This window comes from Micromys minutus, assembly GCF_963924665.1.
Source record: "Micromys minutus genome assembly, chromosome: 3".
Taxonomy (NCBI): Eukaryota; Metazoa; Chordata; class Mammalia; order Rodentia; family Muridae; genus Micromys; species Micromys minutus.
Window position 1 is genome coordinate 19,312,413 of NC_137972.1, and position 20,085 is coordinate 19,332,497.

Genomic DNA, 20,085 nt, shown 5'->3' on the forward strand with positions numbered 1-20,085 from the left:
GCAACAGCCAGGAGCACTAACATGTGTCCTCCCTCAACCCACCCCCACCCCCTGCAATGTCTGGACACTGCTGTGGAAAGCACCACAGTAGCTCAGGCAAGAATACAATCGCTGGGACAGCCGCACTCGCCTTCTAGCTCATCAGATGAACAACAAGGAGGTCTAGTTCTGACATTGAAGCTTTCTGGCTTTGGCCAAATCATATCACACCAGTAATCTCCAAGTTTATACATCTGAAACGTCAGGATGAAGCGGTTACCGTTGATCATAATGTTAATGAGGTTTTTAAAAAATGCCCATGGAACGATTTAGATGCAGTGCAGTTAATAAATTCAAGTTAAATAAAGTCTCTGGGACCGCCATCCTAAGAGTCATTACTCCGCAGATTCCTTAAGCATCAACCAGGGACAAGAAGAAGCTGAAGGGAAACCACGCATCAAGATACGTGGGGTGAAATGGATGCCCGGGGCGGTGATAGAGATGAGGGGCCTCAGCTGAAAGTAAATATACAGAGTTCACATCACCTCCATCATCACGGCGCTAACCAAGCCTTTGTTACAGTGCTGCTATGGGTAGAACAATTTAGATTGAAGGCCACTCTGTACCCTAGGGACTCAGCATCTTAGAACAAGTCCAAACCCACACTGGCACAGAGAGGACAGGCCAGAAAGATAAGGCCATGAACCATCAAAGAAATCCCATAGTCTCTCCATGGGCTCTGGCTGGCAGCCCTCTGTAACCTTAGTCCTGGCCAGAAAAACAGTGGAGGGAACCGCCTGTTTCTGCTAGTGGGGAGGGTGGGAGAACTTCCTGGCTGAGCCTAGGAGAGATAGGTTTGCAACAGGTAGGGCAACATCACTGTTACATCCGGCAAGGGCAGTGACAGATCTGCAAGAATGAGACAGGCAGAAGCCAGGATGGAAATCCCAGTTCTAGGTCAGGTAACATATCACCTGAGATGTGTCTGGCTACTGAAAATATTCTTTCCTGTAAGATTACCATGGGTGGTGTGTGTGTGTATGTGTGTATGTGTGTGTGTGTGAGAGAGAGAGAGAGAGAGAGACAGACAGAGACAAAGACAGAGACAGACACACACACAGAGAGAGAGAGAGAGAGAATGAATGTGCATGTGCACATGTCTGTATCTCCTTGTGTGTGAGTGTATATGCACATGTGTTTCTCTGTGTTTGTGTCTCTGTGTGAATGAGTGTGTACGTGTGCATGTCTCTGTGTGTGTATACATTCATGTGTGTTTGTTTCTGTATATACATATATATATATATATATATATATATATATATATATATATATATCTGTGTGTATGAGCAAGTGTGTGTGTGTGTGTTTGAGAGAGAGAGAGAGAGAGAGAGAGAGAGAGAGAGAGAGAGAGAGAGAGAGAGATTAGGCAAATGAGGGAGGTGCTAAGGATAAAACCTGTGAGAAGGAAGGAACAGTGGAGAAACTCTAGAGTAAACTCCAGGCTGAAGGCTGGCAGACCTTTCTAAGATCATTTGCAAAATCTCAAAGGTGAGATGCAGTTAGCAATAACTTACCTTGCCAGCCTCCCATGGGGGCTGTGAAAATTAATTAACCTTCACAGAGTGCTTTGCACCTCAGAGATGATGGTGCCACAGGAAGAAAAGCTTTGGCACCACGGGGGTTGCAGTTAGCAGCGTGCAGAGCCAGGTTCTTGCCGCAGACACTGCCATGTCAAAACAGGTCAAAATACTGTCTTCCTGTGCTCTCTTCCCTTGGCCTTTACTCAAGGATGTTAGGGGTTTGGAAAGGTCCCTGAAGCCATTTATCCAAGAGTAGAGATTCTTCTAGGCAAGGGTGTTCAAAGCCACCCAAAGACTAAATGATGTCTCCCTTTTCTAAATGAAGGCATGATCTTGACCTTAGAGAGAAGGCATTTTGGACATGCCTCCCCCTGAGCTTGAACTCCTGGCAGTCTCAGAACCGGCTCCTGGCCTAGGATGGCTGTCACTCTGATGTCGTGCCTCTCTGAGAGTGGACTTGGTTGGGTTGGAGCTGCTGCTCTGCAAAGACAGTGAGCCTCCTTCACCACCACAGATGGGGCAGAAGCTGCAGCACAGCCAGCAAGATGGCTCCGTGGGTAAGAGCCCTTGACTCACAAGCCTGATGACCTGAGTTCAAGCCTGTAAACCCACAGTGGACACAGAAAACCAGTTCCTGGAAGCTGGTGTCACACACACACACACACACACACACACACACACACACACAGAGAGAGAGAGAGAGAGAGAGAGAGGGGGGGGGGGCACAAAACTCCCCCCTCTCATAATAATTAAAATAAACAGAATTTTAAAAAATTTTTTTTAAAGAGCTCATGTATTTCAAAGCCAAACGTTTTTTTGCTCATACATGAAGAAAATTACTCAGATGAGGGTCAGAGTAAAAGGAAGAATCCTCCAGGCTGGGATTCTGGAGGCCCACGGTTCCCCCACTGCCCACCACCCTGAGATACTTCCCCCAAGCAGCCTTGGCAGTGAAACCAGCAATGTCCGCATTCCCAACTCCATCTGGAGTCTGGCCTCTGGGAAGTGAAGGCAAAGACTGAGGCATGTTGACCAACCAACTGCATTGCAGGGCACTTGTGGACAGAAGGTGTGAGGGCTGATGCCCTTCCCCATGTAACCCACAATGCACCCCGCCCCCACCACAGCATGAGGACCTTCAGCTGGAGAACTCTCAAGGAAAAAAACAAAAGGAAGCAGGTCCAGATGCAGCTAGTTTTGTGACTGGAGACTCACCACTGCCCCCTACTGTCTTTGTATGGTAACCAGTCTCTGGACAACAAACAAAAACCATGGGGTATTTGTGTGTGTGTGTGTGTGTGTGTGTGTGTGTGTGTGTGTGTGTGTGTGTTGTCGTTGTTCATGGCCCTCTGAGGTTGGTCTCTCTGCGTGTATTAGAGTACAGATGGATGGAAGGAAACTGTAAGGGTATAGAAAGTTCTGTGGAGGGGTGAGATTGACTATGTGCAACTTAAGAAGATGGATACTTCTTAACTGGTTCTGCTAACTGTATAAATCACCCCTGTAAGCATTCTTTCATCCCCAAAGGCAAAGCCACTTTTCAAGGGTCCGGTTTGCAAACTGTGGTTGTGGTCAGCACAGAGCACAAGCGGTTGTCACCTTTCAGTTTTTTTCACATTCTCAGCAATGAGTGTCTGCCCATAAAACACATGCATTTGATTAACCTGGGCATCACCAAGAATCCTCTGTCTTGGCCTATGCACATGACCCAAGTTTCAGATAAGAAGGGCAGCCTGGAATACAGCTTTCGTGGGTTAACAAAAAGAAACTAGCATTCTCTGAGCAACATGGAATGATAAAACCATCCTGAGCTTCATGGATTCAGATGGATCTTTTCTTTTGGTGTGTGTGTGGGGGTGTGTGTGTACGCTTTTGTGGATGCCTTCAGGAAGAACAAACTGGAGTGGCATGTCTCAAAGTGTGGTCTACAGCCTATCTGTTTCACAGTCGCCTGGATGCTCTGGCACCCCCATTCCCATCCCTGAGACCTTCGGGTTTACACCCCCCGAGGGAGGGGTTGAGGACTTGTGATTTACTGTATGTTCTCTGCTGATTCCAACACAAGCCACCATTTGACAGCCACCAGCTGAGGCACTTCAGAAGGCAGTGAGCACCTGCGGCATGTAAGGGACACCTGCCATGTACAGAATATTCTGTTATTCTGTTTGGAGTCAAGGCCAAGGACATGATGGCTTCCCTCCCCTGCTAAAGTTTCCCTTTCTGGAGCTCCGTGCCAGGGAATATGGGGATCAGATGATGACTAATCTGTCCTACTGTGTATAAGCTGTCCCTGTCATGTCCCCTTTCTGAAGTCTAAGGAAGCCACTCTGGGCAGGGTACTGGCCGCTTGGGGCTTTAATTAAAGGCCCAATGGTACCTAGACACTACGTGTGGTTTAAATGGGCAAGGTGAGCCTGGGAAAATAAGGGACTGAGGCAGACACAGAGCCCATCGAGAACAAGTGTGGTCTTTCACAGACACAAACCAGGAAGCCAGGCCAGTATTTCTAGGCCATGGGACTGTGGGAATGGAGCCCGAGCCAGGCTGGCTGGTCAGCCTTGCTGAGCTCTAATCTTCAGCCTGAAGCTTCAGGCCCTCCCCAGGCAAAACAGGACATAGTTTTACCCCGATTGAAAAAAAAAACAAAAAAAAAAAAACAAACAGACATCAAACTCTGACCCACTGTTCAGTGAACTGAATCCCATCCGAGGTGGGATCCTGGCATCCTTGGGATTCACAAGATCTGTCTGAATCCAAGCAGTGAATATGGCCCCATCGTCCCATGTCGCTCAGACACTGCTAGTTTCTTTCTGTTTCCAGAGAAAGGTGAGTGCTCAGAACCCTTTCCATGGCCAAATCTTCCTAATTCAGCTGGAATTAGGAAAGTCTTCCACACCTCTAACAATCTACAGCTCCTGCTATGGGGTGTGTGTGAAATGTCTCCACAGGCTTGCAGGTTTGAAACCTTGATTCCCAGCTAGTAGCACTGTAGGTCCTTTAGGAGGCAAGGCCTCAGTGAGTCTTGGGTTATCATCTCCCTTGTTTTCGCTTTGGCTTTCTCTCTCTGCCCCTTCATGTGTGTGTGTGTGTGTGTGTGTGTGTGTGTGTGTGTGTGTGTGTGTATCCTGATCTACTAAGATGTGAATAAGCCATTCTACTTCCTCAGAGCCATCCTCAGCTATTCCTTCCCAAGTTGGACTCTGTCCTCCGACCATGAGCCAAAATCTGTCCTTCCTTCCTTAAATCACCTGCTTCTTGGCAGGTAACTGATGTACTCCTTAGGCTAGCATGCATAGCTCACATGCACTCTAGCAGGTGCTTATGGGCATGGGGAGGGGGCTAGAGGGAGAGAGAGGGAAAGAGAGGGGGGTGGACAAAGCTAAATGAATTTCTGGGAATGTAGGAGACAGCAGCAGTCGAGGTGATGTGGAACCCCAACATCCTCAGAGAGAAGCAAGGCCCAGAGGGAACAGCTCTCACTGAACACTGGGCAGAGGCCATGGGCTCTGTCTAGCCCAGGCTCTTGCATTTGGCTTTGCTTTTTACCTAGTCTCGAGGGACTGCGGCTACTTCCCAATGGACATGCAAACACAGTAGAAAGAGATCAATGTTCTCAGACATGTCTCCTCCTATCTCAACTATATCCATGGCAACAAGGGGAGGCAGGCCTGGGCTTTTCTGATGATCCCCTCCCCCCAGGCACACTCTGGGCTTGCTCCGTGATACAAGATATCAATCCTTTGCCAACCATCCCCTTCCAGGGGCATCCTCTCCCTTCCACATCCTGGAAATGGACATGAGGTGGCAAAGGCCTTTTCCACTTAATGCCACAAAGCTGTAGCCCAAGGTTTCCAGTCCAGTCTGGGGTGCTGAGAACAGGAAGTGTGTGCCTCAACCAAGCCAAGGAAGAGCAGGCTCCCAGTCCCCTGGAAGTCCATTTTCGCTGGGTGGGAAGAAGCAAGCTCTGTAGCCTGCAAAGAGAGGCAGCAGGAACTGTCTTTGCCTGTGGCCATACTGCCCAGAGCTCCCCATCAGGGTTTCCTGGTCAGCAGTGGGCAGACTTCTCAATCTGCCTGGCCAGAGTGACCGCACACTCAGTCCTCAACGATGGCAACTAACTCAGAGCCCAGCACAGAGGAAACGCTAATTAAATGTCCCCCAGTGGTAACACTGTCACACAGCAGCCATGACTCGTTTCTACCGCTTCCAACCCTTGTGACAGGTGATCACTTTAGGTGGAATTGAAATGTCACACCTGTCCTGAGAGAGGGGTTGTGCTGGGGAACAGGGTGGAGTGGGGTGGGGGACGGGGGGGCTTTGGCAAAGCTAGAGACTTTCCAGCAGCTCAGCGGAACACACCATTCCCAGGATGCTCCTCTTCCATCCTGCATTCTAAAGCCCTTCTCTCTGAGCCTACTTCCTTCCCTGCAGCTGGGATGCATGTTCCCCTAATAGGCTCCAAACCTGAAGCCTCGCCTTGTGTTTTATTTTCAGAGAGACCATTTAAGAGCTCAACACCCTGTTTCCAGTTTTCCATTTGCTTTCTGAGCTGCCAAGGTTATGGAGCACACGGAATCTCACAGACCACCTGGCCCACCTGACAAGGCGTGACCACGTTTTTTTAATAGAATAAATGAGACTTTTATAAGCCTCTAATAGAAAATCTCATTGTCCCATGAAACATAAGCCTGGGCCAGCTTATAAAACTTAGCTTTCAGTTATGTATAAATCAGTGTGTAAGGACTGCAAAGAAAATGCATTTCTTCTTTCTAATAGGTCACGCAAAGGGTTTATGGAAAAAAACACTTTTCTCATTCACATATATTGCCAACACAAAGTTCATGCACAGAGAGGGAAAGCAAGTGACTTGCAGTCACACAGCTTGTGCATGGCCAGAGACTGAGAACTCTAGCTATTTCTCTTTCCCTTGGGGGTGTTCTACTCCCTACTTATCTGCGGTTCTCTGGTTCTGCAGTCAGAGCGACGGGGCTGGCAGAGAGCACACAGTACCACACCTCAGGAGTTGGCCATGGTTAGTCTCAGCCTGTGGGACTATGGACAGAGGAGGACCGAGAAAGGATGGTTTTGAACCTATGGCCAAGAGTGGCCTCGACTCTCATCTCAAGAATGTTAAACATAAATTACTAAATTAGGGTCTGAGTACTTCCTGAGGCCACTCTAGACGGACATGAGGCTAAGAACTTCCTCAGTGCGGCAGGGATTGCCTTTCTTTGCAGGAGTGGGATCAAGAGAAGCTCCTGAATGTGAACACAAGCCAGGCAGGCCAACTGCCTCTTCATTCCGGGAGCAGCTCTCTGTGGGGAACAGAAGGACCACCTTCCTGTGTGGGAGGGGCCATGAGTGATGGGGACAGGAGGGGAAACTAATCCTTATTCCCCACTTTCCAGATGTGAAAACAGAAGTTCAAAGAGACCAAAGAGACCAAGGTAACAGGAACCCTTCGGTTGCCAAGCCCTGAAGGACTCTCCCCAGATGTCCTGATTCCCAGCCCCAACTTCTGAGGTTTACACACAGTGCTCAATCTAGATGCAGACTCACGATGTCACATCTGGAATACACCTCACCTTCTCCTTTAGCTAGAAAAATTCCCAAACCGACCAACAGTGACCAATGTGCAGTGACCAACAGTTATATGGGTTTTGTTTTGTTTGACATTCATGGTGTTTAGACACACGTGTGATCCCAGTGACACCTCCAGCTCTGTGAGATGGATAAGGTCAGGTAAGGACGCTGAGGTTCAGAGATATCAAGCAACTTGGTGTTTGTTGCACAGCTAATTAATACTTGGCAGAACCAAGATCCAAGCTGCTTTCTGAGTGATTCCAAGTTTCCTCCCCATCTCTTTCTTCCTTCAAGCTTTATGGGCTGCCCTAAAACGCTATTAACAATCTTCTGGCCACTGGGCATCCTTCCGCATGACTTAAGCTCAATGAAACAGACAGCATTCTAATGCTTTCCCCATGCACCTAGCTCTTCCCTAGGTGATTATTTTGAGAGTTAGCTTGGGACGGCACAAGATCTAAAAGGTATGGCACAGTATGTAGACACCTATCTACACAGCAGCACACGCTCAGCGAGGGACCCACGGACTTGTAACTGTGGAAAGAAGCGTGCTACTGGGCAGGTACTCTGCAGAACTGCCCAGCAAAAAAGAGACAGCTCACTGGGGAGTCACAGAGAATGTGAGTCAGTCTGGGCCTGAGCAAGAGCATGCAGGGGGCATGAGGTGAATGTATATTCCAGGTCTGCTTGCTCTGCCTTGGGTTTCAGTCTCCCCTTAGGGTGACTGACCACCCTTCATCACACCACAGAGAAGTCCGCATTCTCAAATGCCAGCTTACAGTGTAAATGCATGTTAGATGACCAGGAGGAGCCATGGCCACATCCTGAGCACAGGTTAGTTCTCTGGAGGGGCTCCACCTCCACAGGCTGCTTCTGATCTGATATACTTGCCTGTGTGGACATTGGTCCAGACTGGCAGCAGTTCCTTGGTAGTCTTGTCTCTGTCTTCTGATACCATAGTGGCAAGGAGGCTACTGAGAAGAGAGGCTTCAATGGGGAGGTGCCTTGGCCCTTACAGATGTAGTGCCTCCACAAAGCAAGGGATGCTGGGAGCTTGGAGTAGCCGGTAATGCTAGGGATTTACTGCAAACAGGCAGGCAGGCTGTTCTCTGGATTAACTACCTCAGGGTCCTGTCTCTGACACTTACGAGCTGTGTATTCTTTGGGTATGTTACTTTCCAAACCCTATTTCTCATTTGTAAATGTGGGTAAATATTTGAGAGTCCCCTCAAACCGGCTAATGTATACAAAGTATTTACAATAGCTTCTAGCAAACAGAGGGTGCTTAATAAAGGTGAGCTGGGACTGAAAAGCTGACATGCCATGCTGGTCATAGTGCTCTGACCTCCTTTGGGACTTAGTGACAAAGAAGCATACTGCAGCAAGCCAACAGAAAAGACAAGAGAGAGCGCCCAGCCCACGTAGGCAGAGACGGGCACCTACTTTCTGAGGGCACATTCCAGTTCATTCTTCTGCTCATGGGCTTCTTGGAGCTGAGAGAAGATTGTGGTGAGGAGGTCTTCGAAGTTGGACAGCAGGTGAGGCTCTTCCTTCTTCAGCTGCAGCCACAGTTGCCTGACATCACTTTCGCTGTAAGGGGGGGAGAAACATTAACAGAAAGTGGGTAAGTGAGACTCTGTGGGAAAAATGGGAATAGACAGCTGGGAACATCATCCTCATCACCCTGCATCACTAAATTGATGGCACAGAGTGTTTTCTGCACACGGCATCCCTCCATCCCCACTGTGACTCGGGAGGCAGGTGCAGCATGCTAGGACCATTCCTGGTACAATGCCAGAGTGCAGGCCAAGAAGCCTGACTCCTGTGCTGGTCTCTCTCGTTTTGCTGCCTCCTTCCATTGGGATGCTCCTATTGGATTTGCTGCATCAAGCACGCATGGCAACACACTTGCCAGCATCTCAGTACTGTGAGGAGGCTGGAGGCAGTTGGGTAGAACCAACACCAAGATGCTGGAGAGAGATGGTCGCCCCTGGGAAGGATATCCTCGCTGTTGAGAGTTAGACATGCTGTTTTATGGATGGGAGAATGCGTTAGTTGCTGCTGGGAAGGGAGGCAAATACTCAGCAGCACCCCACTGGGACCTGGTGGCCCTGGGAGTGACTGGCAGGGGAAAGGAAGGGAAAGGTCAGACAGCGAGGACACAGAGGCATAGACAGTGGCAAGCCAGACTCAGAGGTGTGCAGGTGCAGAGTGAAAGGTCACTAGAATCACCCAGAAGCAGGCATGTGGGGGGGGGGGTGAACACACACCTACAGGAACACCAGAGAGACAGGCCTTGATGGCTCTTGTCACGGAGAGGAGAATGTGGAGAACCACGCTTGAAAGCCTACAGCCATGACTGAAGTATGTTAAACGCAAATCCGACACATCCCCCCACCAAATCCTAGAGCCAATATGATCAGAGGGCGGGGCCAGGGACTCCCTGGAGAAAGGAGAAAATTCCTCTGGCAATTGTAAACACTGTATTTCAGAAGCTTTGCTCAAAAGTGATGCCAACAGTGTCCTCAAGGCATAGACATGACTCTCTGCATCCAAAAGAAGCAACCACTGCTGACTGAATCCACTCATATTTTTCTTCTTCTTCCCCTCTACTTCCCCTCTACTTCCCCTCTACTTCCCCTCTACTTCCCCTCTACTTCCCCTTCGTTTTTCCTTTTCATCCTTTTATTTATATATTTATTTATATATTCATTTACTTATTTGTTTGTTTGTTTGTTTGTTTGTTTGTTTATGCTTCTAGCCTATCCAAACATCTACCTATTTATTGAGGCCATCCAATCAATTACCTATCTGTTCATCTAAGTCCTCCATCCATGCCTTCCTGGCCATGATGGCCTGAAAACTCTCAAGCAAAACCAATCCTCCTTCCTCTTAGCTGTTTTTATCAGGCCACAGCAACATCAAAATAATGGAGACAGGTCAAGTCTTTCAACTCCCAGTGAAGTGTCATAGCGTGCTAATTGGCAAAGTTATTCTACAGGACCTCCAAGAAAAGCTGCGGGTCTGGATGCTCACTTCCAGAAGCTATCCCTCATGGAAGCCCCAAGCAGTATAGGTTAGAGAGGCCCAAGGAGGTCAACCAGTCCATCTCTCTGCCTCTAGAAAAGCCCACATCCCTCTGTTGAACAACAGGCATCTTGGAAGTCATTTCAACCTGCTGTGTTTGTCTGTGGTTCTGTCATGAACAGATCCATCAGGCTGCAGGGTGAGCCCACATTAGTGAGGAAGGACAGAAACCTTGTCACCTATTTTTTTAAATATTTATTTGCTTTACACACACACACATATATATAAGTACAATGTAGCTGTTTTCAGACAAACCAGAAGAAGGAGTTGGATCCCATTACAGATGGTTGTGAGCCACCATGTGGTGGCTGAGAATTGAACTCTGGAAGAGCAGTCAGTGTTCTTAACTGCTGAGCCACCTCTCCATCCCAAGATGACTCAGTGGTTAAGAGCACTAACTCACTGACTGCTAAACCATTCCCACTTGTGGTGATTTGGAAAAATAGCCCCCATAGGCTCCCAGGGAATGGTACTATTAAGTACTATTAGGAGGTGTGGCCTTGGAGTAGGTGTGGTTCGTTTTGAGGGGTACATGGCCAGAGAGTGGACTTTTAGGTCTCAGGAGCTCAAGCCAGTTCTCTTCCTGTAGATCAAGATATAGAACTCTCAGCTCCTTCTCTGACATCATGTCTGCCTGCATACCACCATGTTTCCCACAGTGACAATAACAGACTCAACCTCTGAACTGTAAGCCACCCTAATTAAATATTTTTATGTGAGTTTCCATGGTTATAATGTTTCTTCATAGCAATAGAAATCCTATGACACCATCTTTCATGAACACACATTCAAGCCACCTCTAATGAAGAGCGTCTTTTGCAGGGTGAGCAGATCCAAGGCTGGAGATGATGAGAATGAAAGGCAGGAAGTGAGGACAGTGAAGAGCATGAGAGACAGTGAGTAGGAAAGTATGGTGCTCAATATGACTTACTCTTCCAGAACTTTCTGGGCTCCAAGTCTGTCCATCAGCATCTGAAACTGTGCTTCTTCATCTCGGTCCACATCTCCCACCTCTTCCTCCTCTCTAGACTGATACACTTTCTCCTCTTGGAGTGGGGCCACCTGCTGGCCAGCATCCTCCTCTCTTTGGCTATTTTGGCTGAAGAAGAAGTGACCTAGGAGAGTAGAGAATAAGGACATGAATCAGACATCCTCAGCCCAGGGAGGACGTGGCTTGCTTTGTTTCCGGGATTCATTTGAAGTTTGCCCCAGAGAAGCAAAAGGGGATCCCTATATAGCCAAGATCCATGGACACTGAATCTGGAGTTTGTACTCTTTGATCTTTCCATTTGTATTCTGACCGAGCTGTCAGAGCCTGAAGACAGTGGTCTGCCTTGGCATCCCCACTAACAGCACCACCTCACATGTACCGGCAACTTTCTCTATAGTTACACTGGCTGGCATGACAGCAATCTGTCCTAACCCCTCAAGTCAATTGTGAGTTCCAGAAAAGGGTCAGGAAAGGCATCTGATATATTTAAGGAAATTACACCACCCTTTGCAAGTAGCAGATAGATGAGGAAATTAGCCTACTGGTCTACCTCATCTGAGGATAGGATCCGTATTTGTTATCATGTACCCAGGCCTTCGTTCTCGTTCCTGCTTGTACCCTTGAGAATGACAGTGCTATTCAAACCTAGAAATTTCTCTGATAGCTGTTGCCTCTAAACACAAAGGACTCTAAACTCAAAAGACTCAGCTGGACTTAAGCTGGGTTATCCAGTTACAACATACATTTGCAAGTAAGACTTATTTTGTCTCTCAGAGCAGGAAAGATGGAGCTGAAAATTCTGACACAGCTTCCTGTTGATGCCGAACCTGTCTGAACTCCCTTGTAGGAGCCCTAGCAGTGACAGAATCTGGGCACAGAGGATGCCATGGTATGAAGAGTCAAGGTGGGCACATGTAAAGAGCCAATAGTCTACTCCACCACAATCCCAGGCTCTGTACCCACAAAGGCAAAGCAGAAAAGCTCTGGAGACAATCCAAACATGTTGAAGAAAACAGCCTTGGTAACTTGCTGAAGGGTTACACAGCTGCAGGGGGACCCCCAGCCCTGGGTCACCAGCACCCACCAGAACTTACTAAATCCAGTGGCGAACTCTTCAGGAGTCAGAAAGCCATTGCCGTCAGCATCCAGGGCATCAAACACATCTTCCAGTTCTTCAAGACTTAGGGGCAACTCCTTATGCAGCCTCTGAAAGCAATCCAGACTGCATCTGTCCATATGTTGATGGTCATTGGGGACCTAGAGCTTAGGCTCAAGCCTGTAAAATCAGGGGTATCCTCTTCCTTACCATATTAGCGCAGAGATCCTTTCTATGTGATTTATAAAGAATCACATACATGTGTATATCTATTAGCATTTAATTTTCACAATACTCCTTTGAGGTAGATACTGCTATTCCTATTTTAAAGATGAAGTTTAAAGGTAAATTGCCAGCCCCAGGGTCATAGAGCCAAAAATGCCAAACCCAGCTCTGACTTCAAAGCAGGCACCCTTAGCACTGTCCAGGACCAATGCTATCCAGGACTGACTAGCTCTTGGTAAATGCCTAGAGGACACGCTGTTCTGCAGCTACGTGGGACCACAGACGAGAAGTTTCAGACGCAAAACCTGGCAGCCAGAAACCAGTAAATCAAAGCAGGAGTAGGGCCTGGTGGCACAGGCCTGGAATCCTAGGCACTAGGGAGGTTGAGGCAGGAGGATTTGAAGTTCAAGGCCAGCCTGGGTAACTTGCTGAGACTGTTTCAAAATGAAAAGTAAAAGATGGGCAGGACTGAAGATGTAGTTGAATGGTAAAGAATGTGTGTGGCCTGCACAAGGACCCAGGTTTGACCCCTGGTTCCACCCTCCAATTAAAAAGTAGTAGAAAAGGACAGAGACTAGGAGGGACAGGTTCAGAGAGTCACCATGACAGGCCGGGTTGGTGGCACTGCTTCCTGGTCTTTTCCTTTGTGCACCGTCTTTCCTGAGCCGTGTTACCTCCCCTCTGTGCAGGTCTTCCTTAATGGAAGCCTCCTATCCCAGGGACCCAGCACTACTCTATAGACATATTTTGTTCTTTAGCTCTGGGGATGCTCCTTATTGCAAATGACACCTCCCTGCAGTGTCCCACAATTGCCCCCTTTGGCTCTGATTTGAATGTGAAATGTCCCCCCACAAGTTCATGAGGACTTGGTCCCCCAGCTGATGGTGCTGTTTTAGGAGGTGGTGGGGTCTAGCTGGTGGAGGAAGGTCACTGGGGAGGGCCTTGGGGGGTTTAAAACCTGCACCCACTGACAGCATGAGGAATGAGGTAGCTGAGCTGTTGACACTTCCCTCTGGCGTCTGTCTGTCTGGCGTGAAATGGCCCCAGGCCAAAGCAAGAGTCCTGTACCTAATAATCCATCTCCAAGTGAGGATCCCCAAGAGACTTGTTACCTCTCAGCTGGTTCTCCTCCTTCCTCGGAAACCCAAGGGCCAGCTGCACAAACTCTGGTTGCGCAAGTGACTGACAGCCTTGGCACGTGCTCAGCACGCACAGGACTTTGTAGGATGGAAAGCGGACGCACATGTGGACACTCAGAGTCCGCAGGTGTGACAGCCTATGACACACCTGCAGGGAGCACTGGGCTTGAGGTTTTTTAGCTGATGAGCCATAAAGCCTCATTTGGCTGTGTGTTAATGTCAGCGTTTAGGACACATTACCAAGCAGGAAGAGAGGCTGATGGGAAAGCCATTTGGAAGAACTGAATTAAATATGAATGGGTTTTTCAAGGAAGGAAGGAGAGGAAAGTGTGTGCAGAGGCTCTAGAAACTCAGCTGCAGAGCAGGCATCAACAGTCCATAAACCAGCTGTGGCAAGAACCACAGGGGGAGAATTCAGGGCAGGAGAGCGTTGATTTTGTAAGCAGTGTGCATATCCGCTCCATTAGAAATGAAAGACATCCCCCCTACTGGAGGTGGGATGAAATTTCCCTAGCTCCCAACAACCGGATCCCAGTGCTTTCTTTGGGATTACATTTCCTCCCGCCCTAGTTAGCTTCAGCTTGCAGCATTTGCCCAAAAAGTGATCGCTTCCTTTATGTTTCAGCTGGAAAAGATGAGGAAGCAAACACTAAGGTCAGCAGGGCCTTCAAGCCACCTTCCACCCTCCACCCTCCACACCTGTGTATAAAGAACACTCGGGTGTGATACCAGGTTGCTCGTAGTGTGAACCCAGGGAGGCTTGTTCAGTCTCAGGCTCAAACACCTCCCTGAAGCACCGCGGTCGAACAGTTTCACACGTGCCCAAGTGACACTCACATTGGAGAAGAAGCTGGGGGAGAGCCATCTGCTAGGCCAGACATGCACACACCTTTTGGGTACCCTCAACTGTCTGAACAGACCTGATTTTTGCCTGTGCTTTGGATCAGCTACTCTGAGCATCCTTGGGAGAGCTGAGGCTACATCTGTCTCTGTCCCGTCGTGTGCTGTCATGTGCTTGGTTTTAGTAGATTGCTTGCTCTGGGAACGAACCATTTCATTCTCATGGATAGTTAGGAGGGCGGGGGAACAAGGTTGGACTGCCCAGTGCATGTCACTCCTGATGAACCTGGTCATTGCCTAGTTTTATATAGTCAGTAAAGTAAGAATGGTCTTTTACATCTTAAAGGGGCTCGAAAACAATCAAAGGAAGCGTCACAGTGACACACAAGAAATGACATAAAGTTTAAAAGCTATTTCATAAGTGACCTTTTTTAAAAATTATTTTGCAATTTTGTCCTTTTGCAACTTTGAAGTCTTTGAACCCGTGGGCTTAGAGATGCTAGGCAGATGCTCTAAGTCTGAACTATATCCACAGAACCTTTTTAATTTTATTTTTGAGACGAGATCTCACCGAGTTACCCACTGGCTCAGAACCAACAGCTCTCCTGCCTCAGCCTCCTAGGTAACTGGGTTTAAGGGTATGCACTGCCACACCCCATTTAGGTAGGGTTAGGTGGTACTAGAGATTAAAGCTGGGGTCTCACGAATGCTAGCAAGACAGGCTCTCTATCAACTGAACCAGCCACCTGTGTTATACTTAGTCCATCATCTTGCTATCACCAGGTCCTATAGTCCTGGGGTGTCAGAGTCTGGGAAGGCCAAGAGCCCAATAGCAGGAGAGGACTGAGCATGAAATGAACAGAGACCAGGTTCCCCACACAGTACGTGCTGACAGACCCCTCCAGAGCGAAGATGCAGAGGTCTTTTCTGGAAAGAGGTTACTCCTGTCAGGTAGCCCATGTGCAGCTCCAGGTGGGGACCCCTCTCACCTGCATGTCTGTCCTGGCAATGAAGCCCTTGCCCTCGGAGTCACATGTCTGGAAGAATTCCTGTGCTTTCTTCCACAGGACACTCTGGTCCGACACCTCCTGCTTCAGCCTCTCTGGTTGGTCCAGCTGTTCTGCACAGGCTCCACTTCCCTCCTTCCCATGACTCGGTGTCTGGGAGCTGGAGTCTTCTCTTCCGCTGGGGGTGGCCATCGGACCTGAGGATTTCTTTGTAATTTCCAGAACCTGAACAGGGGAGATGGGAAACAGAAGAATGTGAGGAGGTTGGAGTGAGACGGAAAAAGAGCAGAAGGGGAGGAAAATGAGGTGCAGAGCTGGTCGCTGGAGTGTCCTGACATCTCTTAGCAACCGACTCCTAGTTATCAGTGCTCAGAATCAGTGTGATCTGCAGTGAAAGCTGATAGATCAGCCAGTCCATCAAACGAGAGGGAGTCAACAGTGAGGGAAAGAAACACATGGAGATTGAAAAGCGGCGGGCTTTAAAAAGACCTACCACACGGAAGGAGATGGGTGGATATACAAGGAGGTAGGCAGAACGCCCTACAAACTCTGAACTTAAATAACCACACAACACTGAAGGAGTCAGAAGGACACACAAATGGTAGTATGTAACTGCAACAGGAGCTACTCTGCAAAACTAGGGGGTAAACTGGACATTGAGTAACAAACATGAATGCATTTCAAAACAATCACACAGACACTAGAAACCAAGGAAGAATACATGGCACATGCTTCCACTTACATACATTTGTTTACAGTGGTTGTCCACCTTTACCATTGCATTTGATCACATTTAGGGACCATGGAGACAGCCATAATAGAAAGATGTTGTAGGTTGTAGAGGGATGAGAATGGAGCATGGAGACAGTCAATAGAAAGATGTTGTAGGTTAGGGAGAGATGAGAATGGAGCATGGAGACAGCCATTATAGAAAGATGTTGTAGGTTGTAGAGGGATGAGAATGGAGCATGGAGACAGTCAATAGAAAGATGTTGTAGGTTAGGGAGGGATGAGAAAGAAGCCAGGGAAGATCTAGAGGAGAGACAATATGATCACTGCCTTCAATTTCGTGAGAGTGACATCTGAATCCATGGCAGACCCACAGAGTTATTTACATATTCATTGATCTACAGTGGTCTCTAAGTATCTCTGAACTATCGCCACCGATTCCTCACTGTGCTCAAAGCTCTTATATAAAATGGGGCTGTATTTATACATAATATATAGGTACAGAACCACACATTGTATTGATTTAGAGGACCTCACAGTGTAACCCAAGTTGACCTCATATTTGTAATTCTTCTGCCTCAGTCTCTCATGTGCTGGGATCACAGATGTATTTCACCATACCTGTATTCCACAATATGCCATCTAGACATGGCTTATAAGACCTGTTACAGTGTAAGCGTTATGCAAGCAGTCCTTACACTGTATTGTCTAGGGAAAAAAACGGTGAGAAAAGTTCACACCCATTCTGTGCACACTTATTCTTCAATACTCCCCATGCTTAGTTGGATAGAGATCCCCCACATACATGTTCTCTCTCTCTCTCTCTCTCTCTCTCTCTCTCTCTCTCTCTCTCTCTCACACACACACACACACACACACACACACACACACACACACGTGTATGTATATGCACACAATTATGTCAAAATTAATCAAGGTGCAGACTTCAAAGGCATTCCACTCACTGTACGTCAATAACTCCATGAATGTATTGAGAAGAAGGAAGGGAAAAATGAGGAGTTATTGTTGTGTTGGGGCCACAGCCTTCTTCTGTCTCCTCAGGCCTAAATAATACAGCCTAGTCTATTGTGTGCATATACATATATGTATGTATGTATATATATATATATATATATATATATATATATATATATATAACCTTATGTGTACAGTTGCCTTGTCTACGTGTATGTCTGTACACTACAGGTGTGCAGTGCTCACAGAGGCCAGAAGAGGACATTGGATCCCCTAGAACTGGAGTTAGATGGATGTGAGGGGCCATGTGGGTGCTGAGAAGCAGACATGACAGAGCAGCCGGTGCTGCGGACCACTAGCCACGCCCCTACCCTAGTCTATTGCATTTAGTTGAGAACCCTGAGTCTTTCTTTGACATCCAACTCTGTCAAGGAGAAAAAAAAACTGATGAAAATTAAGCAATTTCCCTGTAGAAACTTCCAGACTATACAGCCACTAACCCAGGGTTTCTCTACCTTCCCAATGCTGCAACCCTTAATACCAACCATAAAATGATTTTATTGTTACTTCCTAACTGTAATTTTGCTACTGTTATGAATTGCAATGAATATTGGTCTGCAGGATATCTGATACATGACCCTCTAAAGGGATCGTTACCCACAGGTAGAGCACTGCCTTAAGGTAAACACAGAAGCAGGACAGGGCTCATGCAGAGGTCACATACCTGCTGTCATCCAGTTTTCTCTCCCTTCCCCTGAAGCCCCTGCCCCAGTCTTTGCAAGGCTTGTGTGGGTTTCCCAAGGGCATTGGGGTACACAATAATGGAAGAAACGTGGAACCCTGTCCTGAGCTCAGCTATCTCCCACATGGATGGAGCCCAGGGAAGCCTTAACCGTAGGGATAGATGGGGTTCTTGTCTCCACTATTTTTCATTGGAGTTGGTGAGGTAGCTCAGTGGGCAAATGCACTTGCCATGAGAGTATGGTGACCAGTGTTCAATTCCCAGGACACACGTAATGGTGACAGGCGAACATTGACTCCACAAATCTGCCCTCTGACCTCCACACTCAGACAGCGGCACGTGTACACACATGCACACACAAAAGCAATACGTTTTTAAATTGATTTTTTTAATTAGACCGAGAGACAATACAGTTACAAAAAAGATAAGCTGAGTTCCATCCTCTCTTCCAGTCTTCCTTCCTCCTCCCTCTCTTCCTCCATCCCTTCTTTCCTTCTTCCTGACTGGAGATTAAACCCAGGGCTTGCCCATACTAACTAAGCACACACTATCCCTGAGTTAATGCCCTCAGCCGAGGATACTCTGTACCTGTGTGCAAGTTTCTAAACCACTTTTTCCTCCAGAATAATTCCCTATAAACACTTCACGTGCAGATGGAAATTATCCAGTCCTTAAACATTTCTAGGGAGATTTCCCAGTTACCCAGAGTAATTCTAGCAGCTTAAGTGTGCAATCAGAAAGTCTATAGATCAAACCTAAATCCCTCCTGAGGGGTTAAAGTGAATGTCTCCCCTAATTTGGCTTCAGCTAGTATTTCTATCAACACTATACCTGCTGCCAACTTGAAGGCAGCCACTAAATCACACTGATTTCCCCTTGAAGCCCTTCTATAGCAAGCATCTAGGAGATCAAAGTCCAAAGTATCCCTGCAAGCCATTCAAATCTCTTGAACAATCCAGGTTTCGGGACTTCAAGTTCCCAATGACAATCTTAGAATTGGCGATGCTGAAGGTAGACAATTCTTGCCAAATAATACACCACACACACACACACACACACACACACACACACACACACACACACACTGCTCATTTTTTGCTAGGGAGAGAATGAAGTGTTATGTGGCCTTCACACTTGAGCTTCTGGGAGGTGACAGGGCACAGTAGGAAGGGCCAACCTGCCCCAGGTTCTGCCTCCATCACTGCCTATCTGTGTGACACTAAATGAGTTAGGTGACATCTTCATGATTCCCTTTTGCCATCTGTAAAATGCAGGAGACATGGCAGGAAATAAAAACTACCATCAAAGAGAAAGGAGAGATTTGCTACGCATGGGTTTGTGTTTGTTTTGGGGACTCGACAAGCTGACCTCTTTCACTAGCATCTTCCACGGCGTCTCTAGGCTTACTACCTGACCAGAGGTGGCTGTTATCACTACTGTTATTGTTGTTAAACCCAAACTGGCTTCTTCCTCCTTCTCAATTGTATTTCCAAAAGGCAGACTTATCTATGCATATCTATACATACATATATATGTAATTTTGTATCCATTAATAACTGCTCTGTTGCTGGGATGAAATGCCGTGACCAAGGCAACTTACAGATGGGGGAGTTTATTTTCACTTACAATTTCAGAGGGACAAGAACCCATCATGGTGGGGAGGCACAGTAGCAAAAGGCAGGGCAAGGTACCTGGCGCAAGAAGCTGAGAACTCAGATCTTAAGCCACAAGCAAGCACAAACGAGAGAGAGAAAACCGGAAGTGGGGAAGACTTGTCAATCTCAAAGCGATGGACCTCCTCCAGCAAGGCTGTGCTTCCTAAACAACATGAGGCTGTATATGTATGTACATGTGTATCTGAGGTGTATATATATATATATATGTGTGTGTGTGTGTGTATGTATATGATGTGTTTGTGTATATGTATAAGATGTAGATGTATATGATGTATGTGATATATATACATATGTATATGTGCTGGTTTGCATATGCTTGGCCCAGGGAGTGGCACTAGTAGAAGGTGTGGCCTTGTTGGAGAAAGTGTGTCACTCTGTGGATGGGCTTGGAGACACTCCTAGCTGCCTGAGCATGCTCAGTCTGTTCCTGGCTTCC

General features: G+C 47.5%; 1 protein-coding gene across 1 annotated transcript in view; it reads right to left on the minus strand.

Annotated features, from left to right (window-relative positions):
- CRACR2A (calcium release activated channel regulator 2A) overlaps positions 1 to 15,719 on the minus strand; it is a gene marked incomplete at both ends in the record, with an annotated part of 60,821 nt that extends 45,102 nt beyond the window's left edge. The window contains 4 exons of the mRNA XM_080914531.1: positions 8,586 to 8,732; positions 11,161 to 11,344; positions 12,315 to 12,426; positions 15,510 to 15,719. Of these exons, the coding sequence (XP_080770657.1) occupies positions 8,586 to 8,732; positions 11,161 to 11,344; positions 12,315 to 12,426; positions 15,510 to 15,719 (653 nt within the window). The remainder of the gene's footprint in view (positions 1 to 8,585; positions 8,733 to 11,160; positions 11,345 to 12,314; positions 12,427 to 15,509) is intronic.
- Positions 15,720 to 20,085: the final 4,366 nt, after the last annotated feature.